Consider the following 21568-nt stretch of genomic DNA (forward strand, 5'->3'; position numbering starts at 1 on the left):
ACCTGCCTGCCCACAAACCCATGGATCTAGGGCAGCTCTGACCCAGCTCGAGCCTCTGGCTTGGGCACCGTCCTGCAGGGTATTTCTTTGGTGACTAGCCCCTCACTGTTTGCCCCAAGTTCCTGCACCCCAATAGGCAGCACCACTGGCTTTACCCGAAGTCAGCACATAAGCCAGTGGATAAGGGAGATCTGTGGCAGGCTCTGCACACAGGGAGACGGAGCCCAATCCTGCTGCTCAGGAATCTGTGTCTGAAGATGCCGAGAACCCAGCTGCCACAGCCACTGCCGCTGTGGGCCACTGAACCAGCAAGCAGACGGGCTGAGGGGCAGGGCCAGGACCAGGGCAGCTTCCTGTGGGTGAGTGGGGAGGGTGACTTGGCATGGCCAGGGTATGGAGAGGGGAACAGCGGCACAGGTCCCAGTGGGAACACAGACACCAGGACTCCAGAGATGGTCGTGATTGGGCAGCAAGGCCCAAATCAGGCTCACTGGGTGCTACAGTTTGGAGTTGTGTCCCTGCCCAAACGTCATGTCAAATGATGTATAATCCCCAGTGTTGGAGGGGCCTGGTGGGAGACGACTGGGTCATGGGGGCAAACATCCCCCTTGCTCTTTTCGTGACAGTGAGTTCTCCTGAGATCTGGTTGTTTCAAAGTGCACAGCACCTCCCCTTCGCTCTCTTCCTCCTCCAGATACCTGCAGACTGCCTGCTTCCCCTTCGCCATGATTCTAAGTTTCCTAAGGCCTCCCCAGCCATGCTTCCTGTACAGTCTTTGGAACTGAGGCAATTAAACCTCTTTTCTTTACAAAACACCAGTCTCAGAGAGTTGTTTCCAGCAGTGTGAAAAAGAGCCAACACACGGGGTCTCTCCAGGCACGAAGGGGCGCAGGAAGCGGATGGAATTTAAAAGGGATTAGTAGTGGGGGGGGTGGCTCATTGCTGCAATCTTAGTGCTTTGGGAGGCCAAGGCAGGAAGATTGCTGAGGCCAGCCTAGGCAGCCATATATCAAGACCCCTAAGTATTCAAGAATTCAAAAGCTAACCAGGCTTGGCACCGCACCTGCTTCCCTAGCCACCTGGGAGGCTGAAGGAGGATTCAAGAATTAAAAAACTAACCAGGCTTGGCAGCGCACCTGCTTTCCTAGCCAGCTGGGAGGCTGAAGAGGGAGGATCGCTGAGCCCAGGAGGTCGAGGCTGCAGTGAGCTATGATCATGCCACTACACTCCAGCCTGAGCAACAGAGCAACACCCTGTCTCTAAAACAAAAGGGCTTATGAAGCCCTCCCCAGCCATGTCTGGAACTGACCTCTGCACCGTTCAGTGACACTACAGCTCTCATTGCAGCGTTTGGTGTGAGGGATGAGGGACAGAGGCCTGGAGAAGTAAGTCATCCTAGGACACTGCGCAGGTGAACTCCGGCTGAAGGCAGAGGAGCCGTCCAGACCCAAGGCTCCCTGTCCACACGAACCTGGGGTTCCTCCCTCTGCAGCAGCTCCCATTCTAACACCCATTTCCGAGACGTCCTTCTTCACCACAGCCTTAGCAGTGCCTTCGCTGGCCCTCCCCACCCCTCACTCCCCAGTCTATCAGTCCCCCAAGGCCAAGGCTTGACCTGCCCCAGCCAGCCTCAACCTCAGCCCTCAGCCCCCTGGCCTGGGGCATGCCCTGTGCCCGCCCCTCCAAACTTCTCTCCTCCTCCCCACTTACCATCTCATCCTGCAACCTGCCCTGCCTGGGTTGGCTGTGCCCACCTCGCCAGGCCCCCAGCCCCTCCAAAGGCCACCTTCATCCTCACCACCTCGGCAGGCCCCCAGCCCTCCCCACAGCCTGCTCAGCAAGAGGGGCACAGCCTGGCGCTACTTGGAGCAAGACAGATCTGCAAATCCTCAGCGTTCATGTTTATTTATAAAGTTACATCCTAAAAGTGATGCAAACAATAAATAGTTAAAAAGAAGATCTGTTGCCCTACCCTGTGGGTGTGAGGCTTCCGTGTGGAGTCAGCAGAGGAGGATCTGGGAGGGATCCTGGAAAGCTCTGGGATCCTGGGGTCTCTGCCGTCTCAGAGGCGCGACAGAAGCCACCAAGCTTCCCGCCCTTCCTCTGCAGCACCTGCTTGCCCCCGGGGCTGAGTCTCTCACGATGGAGGTTTCCCGTGGACCCTTAGGCAGCAGCCCCCTGGCAGGGCTGGGAGGCAGGCCAAGACTCAGGACCAGCCCTCACAGTGCAAGGCTGGCCGGCCCAGTTGCTGGGAACCTGTCAGGCCCTTGGGTTCCAGTCACCTGAGCTGGCACAGGGGGCCAACCTGTTAGGTTTTCATCACTGCCATGACAGAGACCTGCAAGGACAGATGGGGGCCCAGGTAGTGGTGGCACTCGCCCCTTCTCACATCCCACCCCGAGTGCAGCCAGGGAATGGGACGCAGCCTCAGCTCCCCCTTTCCTTCAAAGCACTACCCGGGGCTCTCACAGAAGAGTCAAGGGCACCTCATGTCCCAGGCAGAAGCCACCTGCCTGAGGTTGCAGGTAGACCCTAGGCCACCAGGCAGCCCCAGGCAGCTGAGCCGAGCTGGCGGGGCTGCATACACACCTCCTGGAGGAACTGGCCCAGCATCTCCTGGCTGTGAATGGATGGCCTGTGGAGAGACACCAGGTCACCGCTCCCAGACCGCACGGGTCACACGAGGGGCTGCGTGCTCCTGGCCCACCTCCCACTAGACTCTCCTCCCAGGCTCAGACCAGCAAGGAAGGGTCCCCAGGCAGGCAGGATAGCCCTGGTCCGCCAGGATAGGTGGAAGCTTGAGGGTGAGGGGTGGGCAGGAGAGACATGGGGGGACGGGCGAGCACTAAGACTCCAGGACCTCAGCCTCCAGCTGGCCACCCCCAAGTCCCAGAGCCCCACCTGTCAATCCTGGTTGCGATGGTCACAGTGAAGGCCCCCTCTGTGTCTGGCAGGTAGGTGGAGGGCACGACCCTGTAGGTGCCTGGAGGCAGGAGGCAGAGCCGGCTCACCTCCTGGGCATAGCGATGTGGCACGCAGCTCAGCAGCGGCTCCTGCAGCAGCAGTGGGGGCGCGTCCTGGCTCCTGCCACCCTCTGGGACCTGGGGGAAGCGTGGGCTCAGACTGAAGGAGCCAGCCTTGGGGTAGCGGACGCAGCCCAGGGCCATCTGCTTGGATGCCCTCTTGAGTTACACACAGCTCCTTCTCCAAGGAGGGGCTGCCAGGCCTGGACACCAGACTCGCCTCCTCACCAAGGCCTGGCCGCCCTTGCCAGAAGGTGCCGGCAGTGGGGCCCCGGCCTGGAGGCCCATTGCATCATCAGGGGCTTTAACACCTGTGGCTGCCCAGTCCGCCCCAAGGGCTCCCACTGGCCCTGGCATGTGTTTTCCTCAGAGCTCTAGGGGACCTGAGCTGGCAGCCCAGGGCAAACAGCAAGGCTCCGACGGTCCCCAGGCAGCACACTGTGAACCGAGGGTCACAGTGCCTTCCTCATCAGGGCCTCTGCATTCCAGGGGACACATGTCTGCAGAGAATGAACCTCGGGACACAATTGTTCTGAGTCAGGGTAAGTAGACAAGGGGCCACAGGCTGAGCCCAGTGACTGTGGACTTCCTCACGCCCGAGAGGCTGCTATGGCCAGCTAGCCTGGGCCTCCCCTCCTCTCACTCCTGAGTCCATCGGCCTCCTGCGTCCCTAAGCCAGGGCTCGACCCACCCCCGCCAGTCTCAACCTCGGCCTCCTGTCCCCTCCAAACTTCTCCCCTCCTCCCCACTCACCACCCCCTTCGGAAACCTGCCCTGCCTGGGTCAGCCCTGCCCACCTCCCAGGCCCCCGGCCCTTCCAGAGGCCATCTTCAGCCTCGCCTCTGTGAGGATGGAGACGAGAGACGGCCCGTGCGGGTTCCAGGCAGCGCCTCGAAGGGCAGGGGGAGCCGGGCCTGTGTGCCCAAGTGACTGAGCCCAGAGCCCTCTGTTGAGACAGTGGAGGCCAAGATGCAAAATCTCTGAGGGCCCCTTCTACTCTCCCTCCCTCCCTGGGGCGAGGAGCTTGCCTGGAAGATATGGAAGCCGATGGGGTGGAACTCGGTGTCACTGGGCCGGCAGTGCTGATGCAGCGTGATGCGGACGCAGCGGGGGCCAGGGCCCTCAGGGACCGAGAAGGGGAAGCAGGGGTTGGTGGGGTATGAGGCAAAGTTCCTGCTGCCCCCCGCCGTCTGGCCGGCTCTCCAAGAGCCCCGTAGCTGCACGGTCCCCCACTCCCCCGCAGGCAGGGCTGCTCCGGGGGTGGTGTTCTTGGCCACTGCTCTGATGGCGCTGCCAAGAAGACAAACATGGGAGGGCGCTGGCAGCAGGTTCCCAGCGGCCTCAGTCCCCACATGGATACCTGCCAACCACAGAGGGAAAGTGCCCAGATCCCGCCTCGGAAGGGCCTGTGGTCCTCCAGAGGCGGTGGCCTCGGAGAGCCAGCAGCACTGCACGGTTCCTCTCACCTAAGGGAGACTCGCCCGGTAGAGAAGACTCGGAGCAGGAACTCCCCTGGTGCGTCCTTCAGGAAGGTGCTGGGGACAGCCAGGTAGTAGCCCGGTGAGAGCTCGCAACGCAGGTGGACCTCCCGGTCGTATGCGTGGCACGCAGTGCCAGCCACGGGGGGCGTGGAAAGGACCCTGGGCAGATTGACCCGCCGCTTCTCCACCTGTGAGCACAGGCAGGCGGCTCAGTGCAGAGGAGAGGCTGGCGTCAGGTGCCCTGGCCTTGGCCTCCCTGCTCCAAGCACAACGGCCTCTGGAGTTCACAGACGAAAGCGCCAAGGCCTGTCAGCACCCTCCACCCTCTCTCAGGGGCCAGCTAGAGATGCCCACCCATCCCGGGCTTCACTTGGCCCTGGGGCCAGTATCTGTCCCAGATATAAGCCTGCAAGTCCTCCCTGTGGCTGAGGGAGGCACCGTGGCCCAGGCAACCTGGGGGCTGCTGGACAGTGGGCCTTCCAGCAACTTCTTTTGCAAGAAGAAAGGAACATCATGTGGGCCACATCCATGAAGGAACAGGGAACAGTGTAGTGCCAAGTGTCACACCCTGCCAAGACACACAAGATGACAATCCAGCCCCGAAGCAAACAGCTGGCATATTCTCGACCCACACTCAGGCCCTTTGCTTCCAGGCGCCCCCATCTGTTCTTCCAGGAAACAGCACATTTTATGAACCCGTGGTTGAGCCTGGGACTGCCCGGGCCTCAGAGCAATCCCATGAGATCCATGTCAGGACCCTGTCTTGCAGGGGGAGAGACAGGGGGGCAGGGAGAGGATGTGTGCCAGGTCACAGCAAGCTGCAGAGCTGAGACTGGCCCTGACAGATCCTCAGCCGCTGGCTCTACCTCCTTGCCGCAGAAAGGCATGGCGCTGCCAGGAGTCCCTAGGCCCAAGCCCCTCCTGCGGGTCCTGCCCTGGCTGCACACTCTGTTGCTTTCCTTTGGCCAATGAGGTGCACGACAAGGCAGAAAGACGCCCAGACCTGCAGTCTCAGGTCAGAGCCAGGTCTGAGAGCACCAGCAGACGTCAACCCCGTGCGACAACACAAGGATGGGGGAGACTGTTGGGGCCGGTGGCAGAGTCACACGTGTCCCGGCAGAGCCAGTCCTAGGACTAAGACCTCCATTGGCCTCCACACTACCTGCCCAACTGAGCGTGAGCCAGGCGGGGCTGAGTTACCTTCCAGAGGTGCAGGCCCACAGCCTGGTAGTGCTTGCCTGGGATGCTCGCTGGGCTCCACAAAGTATGACTGTCACCCACCAGTGCCCGGGCCCGGCCTGCCCAGTCCGCAGCACGCAGCCTCGATCTCTGCAGGACGGCAATGTACACCTCACTTGGTTCTGAGACCCGCAGCCAGAATTTGGGGTTGCTGGGAAAGCCGCTGTTGTTCCGGCAGCCTCCTGCTGACTGCCCCTTGACCCAGGCCCCAGGCAGTGCCCGAGTGTGGCAGAGCAGCTTCTCTAGTGAGAAAACACCAGGCATCAGCTGTGGCACATGGCTCCTCACTGGCCTCCCGCCGCGGTGGCCTCATGAACCCTGGCAGTGTCTAAGCAGCAGCTACGGCCACAGACAGAGCCAGCCCCTCCCACAAGCCCACTCTCCTCCCGGCTCCTGAGACAGAATCATCTCTCTACACTTGAAAGCAGCAAACCAGGAATGGGCAGGGGGAACCCGGGCACCTGTCCAGCCTCCTCACTTGGGCAGGCAGAGCACATGCCAAGCACAGCCCCTCGGGGCACTACCTGTGTAGAGGCTCTGCAGGTGGCCGGCCTCCGTGATTGGGTAGCCAATGGTGATCTCGTCAAACTCCCTGAGGAACTCTTCCTCCTCCACCCAGAACTCCCCTTCCTGGAGCTGGGACAGGAGCTCAGACGTTACCGCTGCATCTACCTGGCTCCACCCTTCACCCCTGGAAGAAACCTCATCTCAGCAGAAGCCCCTCCCAAGAACTGGTAGCATCAGCTGGCCGGCAGGCTGGGGGGAAACCTGGAGGGGACCCAGAGAGTCCTGAGTTCCTGCCAGGGCCCCCGCGCCCCCGCTCTGCGGCCCCTCCCACACCTGAAGCAGCTCTGCAGCACGCGGCCTTCCAGGCAGCGGCCACCCACAGGAGCCTCTTTTCCCAGAGAAGCTTCACGTCTCTGGACGTGTCTTCCCAGGACTGCTGCCTGAGCCCATGATGATGTCTGCCCTATTGAAACCCCAGGTCCAAGGGTCACCTTGGTCCCAGGCCTCAAAAGGATTGTCTAGAGCCAAGACAAGCATAGTGTCACAGGAGCAGAGGCTCAGGCGCCTTGCTGGAGACAGCCAAGTACGGTCCTGACAGCTGAAGGTGACCAGGACACAGGCCAGATTGGTACTGGGCCCCCCTCCCGACAGCAGCAGGGTCCAGGCCCCGGCACTCACCCCTCTCTCCAGAGCCCCTGCCAGCACCGCCGGCCCCAGGGGTTCTGGATCCGCAGCAGCAGGATGCTCTGGCCCGCCTGATCCTGCAGCTCCCGCAGGTCCGAGACAATGAAGGCATGGAACTCCCCCAGCTCCCGAGCACCTGAGTGAGTAATGGCTCGGGCACGGGCACGAAGGGCACCATGGAGTCCCAAACTGACAAGGACACGCAGGCCTCTGTCTCCTCTGGAGATGCTCCAGCCCACCCGACTACGGCGACATGGGAGACCCCCAGATCCCCATGGACCACGGGAGCTCCTTTCTTAGCAGCTATGGCCCGCCAGCTCAGGAGCATCTCCAGGAGCAAGCACACGGGGCCTGACTTGGCTGCCATCCAGGTCCGGTGCTGGGTAAGTCATCCCCTTCTCTAGGCCTCAGTCATCGCCCGTACCCGTCAGTGCACGACGCCTGGCACAGCACCAGTTCTCAAACACACCGCACAGATGCATCTGCAACTGCCAAGAACCTAGAGTGTTTCTCTTGGCAAAGCCTGCCGGAGGTGGGACATTCACATAGTGCCTTGGCTAGAAGCCCAGTGGAGGCAGGGAGGCCCAGGGGGGCAACAGCTCCACCTGGCCAGAGACCTTGAGACAGACGGGCATAAAAAAGAAAGAGCCAAACAGAGAGGGGCACTGCATCTGTGGCAGGGCGACGGTCTAGAGAGGAGGGTCTCCTGGAAGGACTTCAGTCTCACCCACGCTGCAGCCCCTTGCCACCTCAGCAGGCTCCAATGCACCTCCAGTCAGTGCCAGCTGCCATATCTCTCTGCCTGGGGCCTTTCTCTAAAGCCTGAAGTGCTAGGACTTAGCCCTATCCCACCCTAGAGCAGCCCAAAACCAACAGCTCCCCGAGCTGATGCCCACGAGACCAGCGCCCTCACTCCCAGGTGGGAGGCTCTGAGGCCAGCGTCCTTCCTGGCACCCCCGCAGGGCTGGTGGGGAGTGCACGCCCTCCAGGTTCTCTGAACCTCTCAATGTGCTCCTGAACCCCATCTCAGGGTCTGCTTATGGGGGACCAGACCAAGGCCTATGACAATCTGTTTCAGTTTATTGTGATATTTATATTATTTAACCAATATTTTAAAAATAATCCTAAGTATGAAAAAAATTATAAAGATGTTCATTGATGCTATTTAGAATTATATAAAACCACAAAGATCTTTTTTTTTTTTTGAGACAGAGTCTTGCTCTGTCACCCAGGCTGGAGTGCAGTGGCCGGATCTCAGCTCACTGCAAGCTCCGCCTCCCGGGTTTATGCCATTCTCCTGCCTCAGCCTCCCGAGTAGCTGGGATTACAGGCGCCCGCCACCTCGCCCGGCTAGTTTTTTGTATTTTTTAGTAGAGACGGGGTTTCACCGTGTTAGCCAGGATGGTCTCAATCTCCTGACCTCGTGATCCGCCCGTCTTGTCCTCCCAGTGCTGGGATTACAGGCTTGAGCCACCACACCCGGCCCAGAAAGATCTTAATATCCAACATCAGGGGAATGATTAAGAGACTACGGCAAACCCGCTCACGAGGCGAACATTTGACAGTGAGTGCGGCAGTGTGAGAAGTGGTGTGGAATGGAACGTGTAAACCACACGTGCTCACGGAAAACTGAGAGCACACTCAAAAGTCACAAGCGGTTCTATCTGAGTGATTTTTTTTCTTCATTTTTTGCGGAGATGAGATCTTGCTATGTTGCCCAGGCAGGTCTCTTGAACTCCTGGGTTCCAGCGATACTCCCACCTCAGCCTCCCAAAGTTTTGAGATTACAGATGTGAGCAACCACACCTGGCCCCCTTCTTTTTTTGGAAACAAATTGTTTTTAATGAACATATCTATCACTAAAATAAAAAACAGGTTTTGATTTTGCCAGGTTGCCAGCTGGGCCAAGGATAGCACAGACGATGGGCTTTGACTCGGTGCCACCTCTTCCCGCCTTGCACTAGCAGAAAATACTGGTCAGGGAAGAGAAGGGCCACGTCCTTCTGGAAGAGGACAGTAGGAGAAGGTCACAAAGCGAGGACACCACACTTCTGAACAAGCTTACTTCTTCCCACTTCGTCCTGACAGGGCTGTGTAGCCAGTCACATAAAAAGCTACAGTGTGCCTGAGGCCTGGCAGTGAGGAGCACGCTGGCTGCAGCCCTCCCGTCCGGCCACGTGCCTCACCTGCTCTGGGGCTGAGCACGGAGCAGCTGATGAGACTCTGGTCCTTCAGGCGGAGCAGCTGCCGACAAGTCCTGTGCTCCCAGCGGCCCGGCCTGTCCTGCTGGCCTCCGCTTCCCACTACGCCCTTCAGGCTCCATCTTTCTGCCAGGCCACCAGTCAGATCCACCAGGGCATCCGCCACCTGCCCTGCCCACAGGTGCTCGTAGGACCCATGGACCCTAAGGGACACAATCACCACGGGAGTGAGCCCCTGGCATTGAGCGTGCCCTCCTCTCCGATTCCCACAGTCTGTAGCACCCCAAGTCGTCCAACTGCTGCCTCAATCCCACCTCTTTACGTCCCTCTGCCTTCGTCCTCATCCTTATCAAGTCAAGGCTTAGCCTGACCTTCAAACGTCTTACTTTGCAGCAAGCGTGAGCGCCCTGCAGTCCTCTGCCCACATATAGAAACCCTCTGGCCTCTGGTGTGGGCACAGGGCAGGGCAGGAGGGGTGGAAGCTATGGATGCCCACATCCCTCGGCTCTCAAGCTCCAACCCTGCTTTTCCTAAACCAGCCCTTGGGATGGAAGGGCTCACTGGGCACTGATGTCACTGGCCAGCCTTCCCATGTTCGCCAGCTTCCCTGCCTGCCTGTTGGTCCAGTTGCCTTTGGCAAGATGATAAATGCATTCTAAGAGGGAAGGCTATTCAATTATGACTCATGGTGAGGGTCCTGGTCCCCTGAGCCAGCACCATGATACACAAGTGTTGGTATGCCGGGGTAGCCTCATTCCTTCCCAATGACTACACAGTGAGGCTGCCTGTCCCAACCATTCCACAACAAATATAAGGAAGCATCTTTCTTGCTGGGGCCGAAAAAACAAGGAGGGCGGTGCACATGCTCTCTGTGGAGGACGACTCCACGCTGGGCTTTGGAACAAGGGAAGGGAAAGATGGGAGTGGGCAAACCACAGGCCCAAAAGAAGAATCTCTGCACCTGGCCAGGCAGCCTGACCCACAGAACGAGCTGCCAGACCCTCAGAACGGAAGGGGGCTCTGCAGCCCAGAGTGAGCAGAGACCCTCCCAGGGCAGCCCATAGTAGTGGCAGCTCCCCGACTTGCCCCAGGCCAGGCCCTCAGCCCCCAGCACACGCACTTGGCGTAGACCTTTTCCAGTAAGGGGAGCCAGAACACATCCTCCCTCTGGCAGCGGGAGAAACAGAGTCTCCCTGCAAGGCACGGCAGGCGGTCATCTGTGGTCACCTCCACCCAGCGTCCAAACTGCCAAATGCGACAGGTGAAGGAGCCCTGGTACTCCTGGTCGGCCCAGCTTGGCTGTCCTGGAGGAATGACCTGCCATGCACAGGGAGAAGCAAAAGACGAGCGTGATGTAAGCACCACCCGGCGCTGCTCCAGTGTCCTGGCTGTGGTGTGGCCACAGCTGAGCGCTCCACAGGCACCACGGTCTGCAGAGAACTCTACAGCACACCTGGATGTCGGCGCTTTCACAGGGCTCAGTCACCACACATGAAATTAACAGACCTCTCATTGCAAAACTTGAGTACTACAACGAGGGAGGCACATATCCCAGGCCATGCTCTGCTGCCCTCACTAAAAGCATCTAACCTGAAGCCAAAACAAATATGACTTTCAAGGGTATGAGTGACCCAGTTCTTAACTGAGCTGATTGCAAGCAACATATCACCACAGGAACGGCAGCCCCTCCTGCTGCTGGGAGCCTGGCGCCCCAACACTGGGCCAGCTGGATGCACCCACTGTGTCCACTGCAGGGCTCCTTCAGGAGTAAGCATTCTGACCCCCAGCATCAGGGGGAGTGCAGGCTGGGCACTAGGTGCCTGGTGCGGTCCTAGCTCTGCCACTTAATGGCCAGAAACACAATGGCAGTGGTTTTAGCACTCTCATTTAAAAACAAAAAAGGCGGGCGGCTGAGGCAGGAGAATGGCATAAACCTGGGAGGCGGAGCTTGCAGTGAGCTGAGATCCGGCCACTGCACTCCAGCCTGGGTGACAAAGCGAGACTCCGTCTCAAACAAACAAACAAAAAAACAAAAACAAGAACAAACAAAAAAAAAGGCCAAAGCTGACAAGGCTGTGAGACTGAAAGCCAGTGACTGTGACATGCTTACCATGGAGCCTGGGACATGAGGGAAACTCTGAATGAGGTCACACTGTCAATGCCGCTGCATTAATCAGCAACGCTTAGCAACGAGCCAAGCATAAAACTATGAACACTTCCAGGTAAGGAAAACCTGAGAAGGCCTTCTCTGCCCAGAGTATCTGTCTACCCACAGAAACAGGTTTAATAACCTTTTGCAAACTTATATTCAAAACCTGTACGAAAACCAGTCAGCTAGCTGCAGAGAGATCTGGGGCAGAGGCCCCCAGCCAGCCCTGTCCTCCTGTGAGCTGGCACATTTGTCTCTTTATTCTAAATGTGGTGATCTGGCTCCATGGAGAGCCCAGGGCTCACGAGAGCACAGAGCAGGGTGAACCTTCCTAACGGAGCCCTCTGGAGAGGCCAAGGCACCCCCTCCTGCAGCAGAGGGACAGAGTGCAGTCCTCAGTCTCTGCCTTGGAATGTTTCTGCTTGCCCCCAACACAGCGAGAGATCCGGCTGCAGCACGGCTCAGCTTTCGCAAGGGCTCCTGGTACTCAGCAGGCAGGAGAAATGCAAAGAGAAACTGGCTCCAGGACAAACGCAGGGAAGAAGGGGCCCCACACCTGGTCCAGGAGGTGTCTGCTCTTCTGCAGGGCGGCGCAGGCACACAGGAACCAGCAATCCCCCAGCAGCCCCTGCTTCACCCGCCCTTCCTGCGGGTCATCTGAAAACAACCGGGGCGTGGCGCAAATCTCCTGAAACACAGAAGGTTGTCCAGAGTTAGCTCATGCCTGCTGGGGAACCCTTCAAACTAAGAACCCAAGGCTCTAGGTGACAGCGGTTGCGGTGGAGCTTTTCCGATCATCAGTGTTACCCAAAAGCGGACAGGAAGGTGGTTTCCTGCAGCGGGTGTCCTTCAGCTCCTGGCTTCAAATCCCCCTGTCCAGCTTAAATCTGGGGTGCCTGTCTGTCTTCCCTCCTGACTGGAAAAATCCCAAACTCTGCCAAGCTCCCTCTCAAAACAGCTAAATGTTGGTTTAGAAAAGTTTCACTTTTCACTCAGGCTGGTAAATCTCAAATGCATCCTCCATCCTGCTGGAAATCTTACTGTTTCTCCAGCAGGCTCCATTTACCACATCCCCTATCATATACCTTCCCCTTTCTCCTCGGCTACTCAAAATATCCACACTGCCCTTGCCCACCCCTCTGAGCTTCGATCTTGCCTCCTGCTTCTGAACCTGCCCCTCTCTCCTGCCCTCAGAGCCTGGGCTCCTCTCACAACTCTTTTCCTTCCAGCTCCCCGGGCAGAATCCCACCTCCATGTTGTTTAAGACATTATCCCTCAGCACCATATTCTCCTTCAGGCTTCTCGTCATTACAACCTTCTTGAAAGAGCTTCCACGCCCACTGCCCGCTTCCCATTCACTCTCCACGCAGGCTCCTCTAGCTTCTGAGACAATCATGGCTCCTAAACTGCCTTGATCAATGTCGCTGTCACCTCTATGTTATCAAACCCATTGGGCTTCTCTTGGTCCCAACTCTCTTTCCCAACTACTCAGCAGTATTCAGATCAGCAGAACAGCCATCTGCTATCCCTGAGGCAGTCCCCACTCAGCTTCCGTGAGGCCGCATGCCCCCGGCTACCCTCTACCTCACTGCCTGCTGCTTTTCAAGTCTGTCTGTCAGGGCACCTGCCTGACCCCAAGAAATATTAGGGTTCCTCAAGGCTCAGTCCCAAAGCCTCCTTCTTTACTGATACTCCCCCGAGACACTCTCCCAGGCTATGGACCATAAACCATCTAATATGGTCCACCTCCCAGATGAATGTCTCTAGCGCAGATCTCCCTGCTCTGTATCCACCTGCCTCCAGAACAGCTCCACCTGAATACGTGAGAGCAAAATCCGACTCTAGGTCCCCCCCAGGCTCTGTCCCAGGACCACCATCTACCCACTTGCTCAGGTCAGAAACCTAGAAGACATGCTGATTCCTCCACTATCCTCACCCTCTATTTCAATCAGTCACTATGGCCTTTCAATTCCCACTGCAAAGTATGTCTGGAACCAATCTACTCCAAATCTACATCCTAACGGTTGTCAGGCTAATCTGAGCCCCTTCATCTTTCTCCAGGACCACTGCTATGGCCCCTTGCATCCTTGCCCTGACAATCCACTTCCCACCCAGCAGCAAGAGTGAGTTTGTAAAAACACACATTCAAAAGAATCACTCCTCTACCAAAACCCTCTAGTGGCCTCCAGCTGCACCTAAAATCAATCTTTTAACAAAATAAAACGCAAATTACAATGACAAGGCTCTACATGCTCTGACCCTTGCCTCCTCTCAGGCCCTTCAGTGTTGTCCAAGGAAACCAGGGGACCTGTCAAAACCCTCTCAGTCACCAGATTCCAGAAGTTCCAGCTCTGTTTGAAGACTGGTGGCCATCAGTTGTCTCCGCTAAGACTGCATCCACTTAGGGCAAGGTTGCTCCCTGGGCAATCTTATTCAGCAGATAAACCACTTCTAAAAATATGAACACAGCACTCGGCCAGGACATCCCTTGGAGGTACCATTTTTAAGTGTTTACAACTGGAAAGGCAGGTGCACAAAATCCAAACTGAAATTCTATCACGCTTTGCTTTGTGGGCTCCGCCCAGCCACTTCAGAGGGGCATGAGCGGCCCTCTCTGCCGCGAGGAGCAGACACAAACGCTCTTCAAGGCGGAAGCAAACAGGTGGGCTGGGTTTGGGGCTCTGTTAAAACGCCTCTCGCTGAGCTCTGAGCCTCCTTCTGGACTGGAGCTCTCGCAAGTGATGGCCACGACCTAGTCTAGTGTCGTTGGGGTAGCGCGGCGTCCTGCTCGTTCCGGGCGGAGAAAGGAAGGAGGTAAGAAAGAGGGGGCCGGGCGTCCACTTCTGAGAACAACAGCGGATCCTGCGTTCGGAGCTACCCTGGTCGTCCACCCCGCCCCGCTCCCTGAGAGGAGCAGAGTTCTCAGAAACCAGAAACGGCGCCCACTGCACCCCGCAAGGTCTCACCTGGGGCCGCCTCCACGTGATGTCCTCGCGGAAGTGGGCCAGCGGCGTAGACAAGTCGCAGAAGAGCGAGGAGTCCGCGGCGGGGAAGGCGGCGTCCCGGAACAGCTCCCTCGCCGGCGTCGTGCCCCGGCCCGCCCGCATCCTCGGCTCCGCGGGCTCCCATCTGCAGCCGGTAGCCTCGGGGTCGCAGCCCCGGAGAGAAGGCGAGTCCGCCGCCGCCGCCTCCGGCCCGTCCCGGCCGTTCCCCGCTCTGCTCAGCCCTCCAAACCCGAGGGCCCCGTAGGTGCTGGACCAGGCCAGAACGCCGGCCCGCTAGTCTCCCATTGGTAACCAGGCGGCAGCCAACCGGGCGCGGGGCCTCGGGTCACGTGACAGGCCGGCCCAATGGCACTCGGGCGACGGAAAGCGCCACGGACATCAGAGGCCAAGGGGGCGGGGTTCCCGAGCTCCCCTCTTATGAGGCTGGGCAGCTGCCCGCGCTGTAGTTTTTTCTTCCGGGGGCGGCTGAGCCCAGGGCTGTCACGGCTTCCGCTCATACCCGGAGGGCCGGCAGGCGTTTAGCCCTCCAGCAGGTGTGGCTCGGACCGGGGTGTCAGGACCGCCTGAACACGCGGGCTTTGGGAGCTTCAGGGACCAGGGAGGCACCTCGGCCGAGTTGCGTCGCAGACTACAGTTCCCAGCATGCAGCGCCGTTCCCAGCATGCACCTCCCTTCCGAAACGCGTCTCTGTTTACGGCGCTCTGCTGCGGAGGCGGTGACCGCGGGTCGTTGGGAGGAACCGAGATTTGCGCAAGGGAAGGCGAGTAGCGAGCTGTGCAACGCCGGTCGAGTGCCTGCCGCCGTCGTCGTCAGGCAGGGGAGAAGGGGGCCTCAACATCACTAGTGACAGCTGTTTGCTACCTAATAGGGCTTTTCGTCCCACCAGGCCCCAGGGCTCTGGTTAGGGGCCCAGCAGGCTCAACTTCTTGCTGTGGTTCTGGAAAAGGGAGTGACCACCTAGCCCAACACCTCTCTCTGTGATGTGTTTGGGAGTTTTGGGAAATGAGACGGCTTTGAGGAGGGAGTGGCGTCGCAATGGTTAGACCTTCCCGGGCCTGGGCTTTGTTTCTAGGCGTTTTAGGTCGAACGGTCTACATCTTAACTGGGGTCAGGGGAGGCGGCCAGAGCATCCCGCTGAGCTTTTTCCGATCCCCAGATGGCCAGGCACCTGGTCCTGGTTGCTGGACAGTGACCCTGTGGACGCACATTTGCAACTGTAGCCACTCAGTGCCGCGGGAGGTGAGGATAGTGATCCTAGGACCTGCTCGAGGATTCACGCTTGCCGCAAGAACCTGTTCCATTCCCAGGAATAAAGGCCAGGCAGGGGAGGAGAAGGGGGGCCTCAACTCTTCTAGTTACGGCAGTTTGCCAACTAATAGAGCTTTTCGGATTTTGCCTCTTCAGGCCGTTTTACCCAGCCTCGGGCTACGAAGGATGGTCACATTGAAGCTGTTTTTCTGCAGTCAGGAGTGAAAAGTCCCTGCTGTTGAAGGAGAAACTGAATCAGGTTCAGGAGTCCTAGGTTCCTCCCTCTGAGAGGCCAGGTGGGGCCTGCGTGAGTAGCAGTTGAGGTTGCAGGACACTGCTGTTTTCATCCCACCTGGCCCCAGGCCCCAGAGTGCTTATCTCCTTGCCTTGGTCTGGAAAAGGGAGTGACCACATAGCCCAACACCTATGGGATGCTTCATTGCCTATTCAGCACCCACTATGGTGCTGACTCTTCCAGAAGATGTTTCTGATTCCTTGCTAGGCTGGTGGTTGCACCACAGCCGAGAGGACTCAAGAAGAGCCTGGTCTCTGCTTCACCTAGTGGTCCTGGAAGAGTAAGAAACGTATCTTCCCTGTCCTGGGCACATATGGGTGGGTAGCAGAGCTGAGGCTGGCCGAGGATCCCGACTTTCCTTTGGGAGCCTTTTGTTGTGCCACTCTCCCAGGCTGATCAGATCTGGAGAGCTCACAGCTTTCTGTGGCCACATCTGTGTCCAAGGCCAGGCCCATGCCGGTAGCCAGATTCCCAGGATCTGGAAGGGACCAAGAGACAGCTGGTGCTGGGTGGGCAGCAGCCCTGTGTCAACCTGCCCCCACCATTACCCTGTGCTGTGATTTGCATATGGTCTGCCCCTGCCCAAACTGGTATTGAAATTTGATCCCCAGTGTGTCAGTGTTGGGAAGTGGTGCCTAGTAGGAGGAGTTTGGGTAATAGGGGTGGATCCCTCATGGATAGGTTAGTACCCTGTGTGGAGGGTGAGTTCCCATGAGAGCTGGTTAGAGAGTCAGCCTTCCTGGGCTTGTCTCTTGCTTCCTCTCTCGCCATATTGCCACATAATCTCTTTGTGTGTGCTCCCCCTTCCACTTGGTGCCATGAGTTGAAGTAGCATGAGGCCCTCACCAGGTGCAGCGGCCCAATCTTGAAATTTCCACCAGAATTTTGAGCCAAATAAACCTGTTTTGCTTTTTTTTAAAAATAAATTAACCAACCTCAGGTATAGCAGCGTGAAACAGACTAAGACATTGCATATGCCCTGTGGTCCCATTCACTACCCCAAGGTGCAGAGATGTTCCCTCAGCCGTGAAGAATGACATTCCCCCCGGGATATCTGGAGGGGCTGTAAGCAGCTTGGGTTGGCGAGATAAGGAGGAGTTTGGGGGGCAGCTGGTTCGTGATCCTGGTGGCCTCAACTGCAGGCTCTCGGTCTGAAGTATTGTAAAGTACAGGAGCCTCGGGGCCCTCACTTCAAGGAGGGAACAGCATCTCCATGCCTCAGTATTTGAGGATTGCAGGAAGATGAGAGTCCTTCAGGTGGGACTAGTTCCCACCGTGACCCCACTGCGGGCCAGTGGACTGAAATACATCTGACCACTGATTTCTCAGGTTCATGGGTGTTGAGGAGGAGCCCTATAGAATCAGCCCTGTCCGCCTCCTCTCATCCTGCCGCTCGTCTTGTTCTGTCTGGATGACTGCCCTTGTTTTTGAAGGGAATGTTCCCTGTCGTCCTCAGCCAGGATCTTTTCTGAACTTGACATCTCCATTTGTTCAGGGGGCAGTCATTGGGCACGTCACTGTGCTGGTCATTGCGTTCTCATGGAGATGCAGAGATTAAAAATGAGTAGCTTGTCCACATACTGCCCAGAGTTAGAAAGGATTGCTCTTCTGTGGATTTGTCTCAGGTCGGGTACAGTGGGGATAGGGTCCTTCTCCCTTTTCCTAGCCTAAAGGTTCCAGCTGAATCTTCCCAGGCAGGGCTGAAACAGGAACCATTTTAGTCTTTGCTGCAACCCATGGTCAGTTCTCCAAGAAAAGTGAAGAGGGTTCCACCTGGGACAGTCCTCAAGGACTCAAAGGGCCAAAACACACGTACAACATGTTGAGACACTGCGTTTGTGTGACACACATCTCAGCAGTAGGTATTTCTGCCTCATTTTACTGAGGAACCTGAGCTTCAAAGGGAAGAGGTGACAGTTCAGGACCACACAGCTGTAGTAGGTAGGAGGCAGGAAAATAGGGTCTGGGTGCAGGGAACATAGGCCGATTCACACTTCAGTTATGACAGGAAATATCTTCTCCATAGGGCGTAGGCCAATGACTTTGTAACTCCATCCTCTCCATCTACATAGTGCGTACCCCAAGTAACCAATGGAATCATCTGGAGGGTATTTAAACTCCCAGAAATTCTATAACAGGGCTTTTGTGTGCCTATGCTCAGGCCCGCTCCCACACTGTGGAGTGTACTTTCATTTTCAATAAATCCCTTCATTCCTTTTTTGCTCTCTTTGTGTGTTTTGTCCAATTCTTTATTCAAAACGCCAAGAACCTGGACATCCTCCACTGTTAACAGTAAGACACATCAACTCCTTAGAGCTGGGGCAGCCAGCATAAAACCAGGCTGACCTCAGCCCGCTTCATTCACTGCAACATGAGGAATGGATTCTTTGTTGGCAATATTTTAGACTGAGCTTTTTTTCTCATAAGTATAATACATGCTTAGTAAACTAAACAGAGTGGGAATAAATAAATAGGGTACATACTCCTTATAGGAATTTTTTCCGAACTATATTGGTATGAAGTGGTTTTGTGTTCTTCAATCTTATTACGAGGATTATGCAGATAATTTCCACAGTTGACTAGTTATCTGAGGTGAGCATATTTCAGATGTGGGCTATTTTCTGCATTGTGGGTGTTGTGTTCCCTCCACACTGGAATTTTTCTGTTTGCTCATTCATTTGGAACAAGGAGAGGTTTATTTGGGCCTGGCTGGATGGGTGGGTAGGTGGGAGTGATCTCCTTAGCACTCTGCCTGTGCCTGTTAAAAGCCCCTTAGATCTGTGCTGGGCCTGGCCACTCCGTGGACACCCTTGCCAAGCTCTGCCTTTAGCTGGCATGTCCCTGCTCTTGAGCTTCTGTCTGACCAGGTGATTATTCAGAGAGATGGGGGAGGGGGGAGACTAAGAGCTGACATCAGATTCCTCTTAGTAAAAGGACAATCTTTGTTGGGGAAAACACCGTGGTGGGTGCTTGGGTTAGAGCCCTGAGGGCATGGCTACTTGAGGTGGCTTAGCTTGCAGGGTGCAAAGGTCTGATGGGAAGGGAAGTGAGATGTGGGGGAGAAAATGGCTAAAGAAATGAGGCTGAGTTGCGGGGTTGGGAGAGATGAAGGGCCATGGAGGGGACCCCTGGAGGGTAGAATGCAGGCCATGTTGAGAATGAGGATGCCTTGATTGATTGGAACGGTTTTTTTTTTACTCGCCACGACCTAATATCCCCAAGTTCATTTTCTGTTGCTATAACAATACCACAGACTGGGTAATTTATAATGAAAATAAATTTATTTCTTACAGTTCTGGAGGCTGGGAAGTCCAAGGTCGAGGGGCTGGCATCTGGTAAAGGCCTTCTTGCCACACCATTCCATGGGGGACGATGAAAGAGCAAGAGGACACACAAGCAAGAGACAGCTAAACTCATTTTTACAACACATGCTCGTTATAATAAACCCACTCTGATAATGACATTAATCCATTCATGAAGGCAGAGACCTCATGGCCTAATCACTTAATGGTTCCACCTCTTAATACCATCACAATGGCAATTAAATTTCAACATGAATTTTGGAGGGAACATTCAAACCATAGCACTGTTCCACTGAGTTTTCATTTTTTAATAATTGCTTTTAAAAAAATTTCCAGGGTCTCTGGCTGATTCTTTTTTATGAACTACCTTGTTCTCGTTTCACAAGTGCCCCTTCCTATGTTACAGTTGATTTCAAAAGTCCCCTTTTAGGTCTGAGATTTTGATTATATGTGTTCTCAAGTCCTTTTCTGATTTTTCTGTTGCCTCTGTCTCCTCAAGTTTGGGTTGAGTGGCCTGTTTTCCTTCACACTGTGTTGCTGTCCTGGGCAGGTGATTCTCAATTGTGCCTTACCTTTATACCTGAAGTTCCCTAGTGTTCTACGCAAAGCATCTGGCCTTAGGAGAGAAGCACCACCAATAAGTCCTAGTTCGAGTAGGGATGGCAGAGAAGCACTCTGGGAGACAAGTCTGGACTGAATAGGTCATGACCTGAGGGACTTAGAAAACCTTATTTGGACCTCCAGGGCCTAGGAATTTGCATAGGTCTCCCTCACTGCAGCCTCAGGCTTCAGTTCTCTAATCTGTCTCTGTGGAAACCAATCTTTCATCAAACTTCTTTTCCCTTTTTGAACATCATCTCCTACCTGCCTGGCTAGGCCCTAATCCCCAAAATGCAGATCTCTCTCACATTCTGCCCTCAGCTCTGTCGTTGCCATCAGTGCTGTGTGCCATCTAGCCCCACTTTTGTGCACGTGGTAGGGTTGCAGCCCCTGTGGTTGTAGGCCCTTCAGAACTTCCACTGCCAGTGTGAGCCCCTCAACAGCTCTCTTATCCCTGGCAAGGTGCCTGGAAACATTTGAGATCTCTATCCCATCAGTATAGGTCCCAGTGGTCACATTGAAGAGAATCCACCTTTCCCCTGCCAGCCTGAGGTGGGCCTGCAGCATGAGAAAGCTTTGTTGGGTGAGACGTCTGTGCCTCATAGTTCTCTAGCTGGAGCATAACTTGGCCTAATAGAGAAGCTGGCCGCTAGAAGAGGGATGCTGTGCTAACAAAACGTGACCTGCCAGGAATTGGAATGTTGGCAAGCTGTTAGGTGGGGCAAAACATTTGGTAAAGCTCAACGGTGATGACTCATAAGGCAGATCGTGAGCTAAGTGTGCATGTCTAGTGGAGAGGCTGGGAAACAACCCTGGCCTGAATATTGGCCAGAGGCTGCATTTGACAAGAGACTACAAGGAAACGATGAGCTAAAAAAAAAAAAAAATCTGCACCTGCAAGCTGGGAGGAAAAGGAACGAAGGCCAGGAACGCAAGGACTTGAGGCTGAAAGAGCCCTCCTGTGCACCCCATGGGCTGGTACAGAGCCAGGACAGATTGTGGCGAGGGTGCCATCCTGGATCCAGATGCCCTCCTACCCCCCAGGTTATGATGCTGGGCACTGCTGCTGAGTTTCCCAAAGGCAGGTGTCAGGCAGAGGTGCGCAGCTCAGCAGTGCCGGAGGTGGCGCTGTGGGCGTGGCTGTAGGCACCTGGAATGGAGTCACCTGCAGACCACAGTGTCATTTCGAGTTGAATTGCAAAAGAGCCCCGGATGAAAGTTTGTGACCACTGGGACTTGAAAACAACCTTGGCGGGGAAGAGGCTGAGAAAGCAGTTCTGCCGCTGAGGAGGGCTCCTTTGAGGACACCATCAAGCATGGCCAAGAAGGAAACGGGAAAGGGGTCCTCCCGAGGCTGGAACCCCAGGCCACAGAGAACACGACCTGGGGGAGTGGGGTGTCCACTCCCAGACAGGGGCCCTGGCTGTGCCTGCCATGGAGCAGGGACTGCCAGGTGCCCGCCACACCCACTTTCACAGGCGTTGCTGCAGTCGTCCTATCCCTGGGTGTGAGGGCCGTGAGGTTCTTCTAGTTCCTAGGTCTTTGGATGGGGTGGCGCGTCCCCTAGCCCTGATGTGAAGAAGGTACGTGAAGCAACACATGCAGAGACGGCCCCAGACCCTAGACTGGAGTTGCCACCACCACTGGAGGGGAACTCGTCTGCCCTGGGAAGGGGCGGGGCATCCAGAACAGGGAAGAGGGTGAGTGGGACATTTGGTGGCTGGGGACTGGATGGTGATGGTGTCAGGGTTATTTGCCCAGCACCTCCTGCCCTCCCCACTTCTTGGCTACCATGTGTGGAGTGGAGCTGTGACTGGGCCTGGCCGGTGGGTTG

General features: G+C 56.3%; 1 protein-coding gene and 1 long non-coding RNA gene across 3 annotated transcripts; one reads left to right on the forward strand and one right to left on the reverse strand.

Moving 5' to 3' along the window:
- Positions 1–1878: 1878 nt before the first annotated feature.
- Positions 1879–14827, reverse strand: CAPN10 (calpain 10). Of its 2 annotated transcripts, XM_033229631.1 has the most exons (12): positions 14251–14826; positions 11841–11972; positions 10256–10452; positions 9121–9338; positions 6929–7070; positions 6268–6434; positions 5705–5985; positions 4490–4692; positions 4052–4313; positions 2902–3101; positions 2590–2635; positions 1879–2338 (listed from the first exon to the last, which is right to left on the reverse strand). In XM_033229631.1, the coding sequence occupies exons 1-12, from the start codon at positions 14389–14391 to the stop codon at positions 2309–2311; spliced, it is 2019 nt and encodes a 672-aa protein (XP_033085522.1). In that variant the 5' UTR covers positions 14392–14826; the 3' UTR covers positions 1879–2308. The 2 variants fall into 2 exon arrangements, with proteins under 2 accessions (XP_033085522.1, XP_033085523.1); XM_033229632.1 differs by lacking the exon at positions 2590–2635 and having other exon boundaries at positions 14251–14827.
- A 228-nt stretch (positions 14828–15055) lies between these two features.
- LOC117094299 lies at positions 15056–19392 on the forward strand. The gene is made up of 3 exons (XR_004441482.1): positions 15056–16112; positions 18601–18699; positions 19126–19392. It is a non-coding gene; the product is annotated as an uncharacterized LOC117094299 (long non-coding RNA).
- Positions 19393–21568: the final 2176 nt, after the last annotated feature.

Source organism: Trachypithecus francoisi, unplaced genomic scaffold (assembly GCF_009764315.1).
Source record: "Trachypithecus francoisi isolate TF-2019V2 unplaced genomic scaffold, Tfra_2.0 Lachesis_group13, whole genome shotgun sequence".
Lineage (NCBI taxonomy): Eukaryota > Metazoa > Chordata > Mammalia > Primates > Cercopithecidae > Trachypithecus > Trachypithecus francoisi.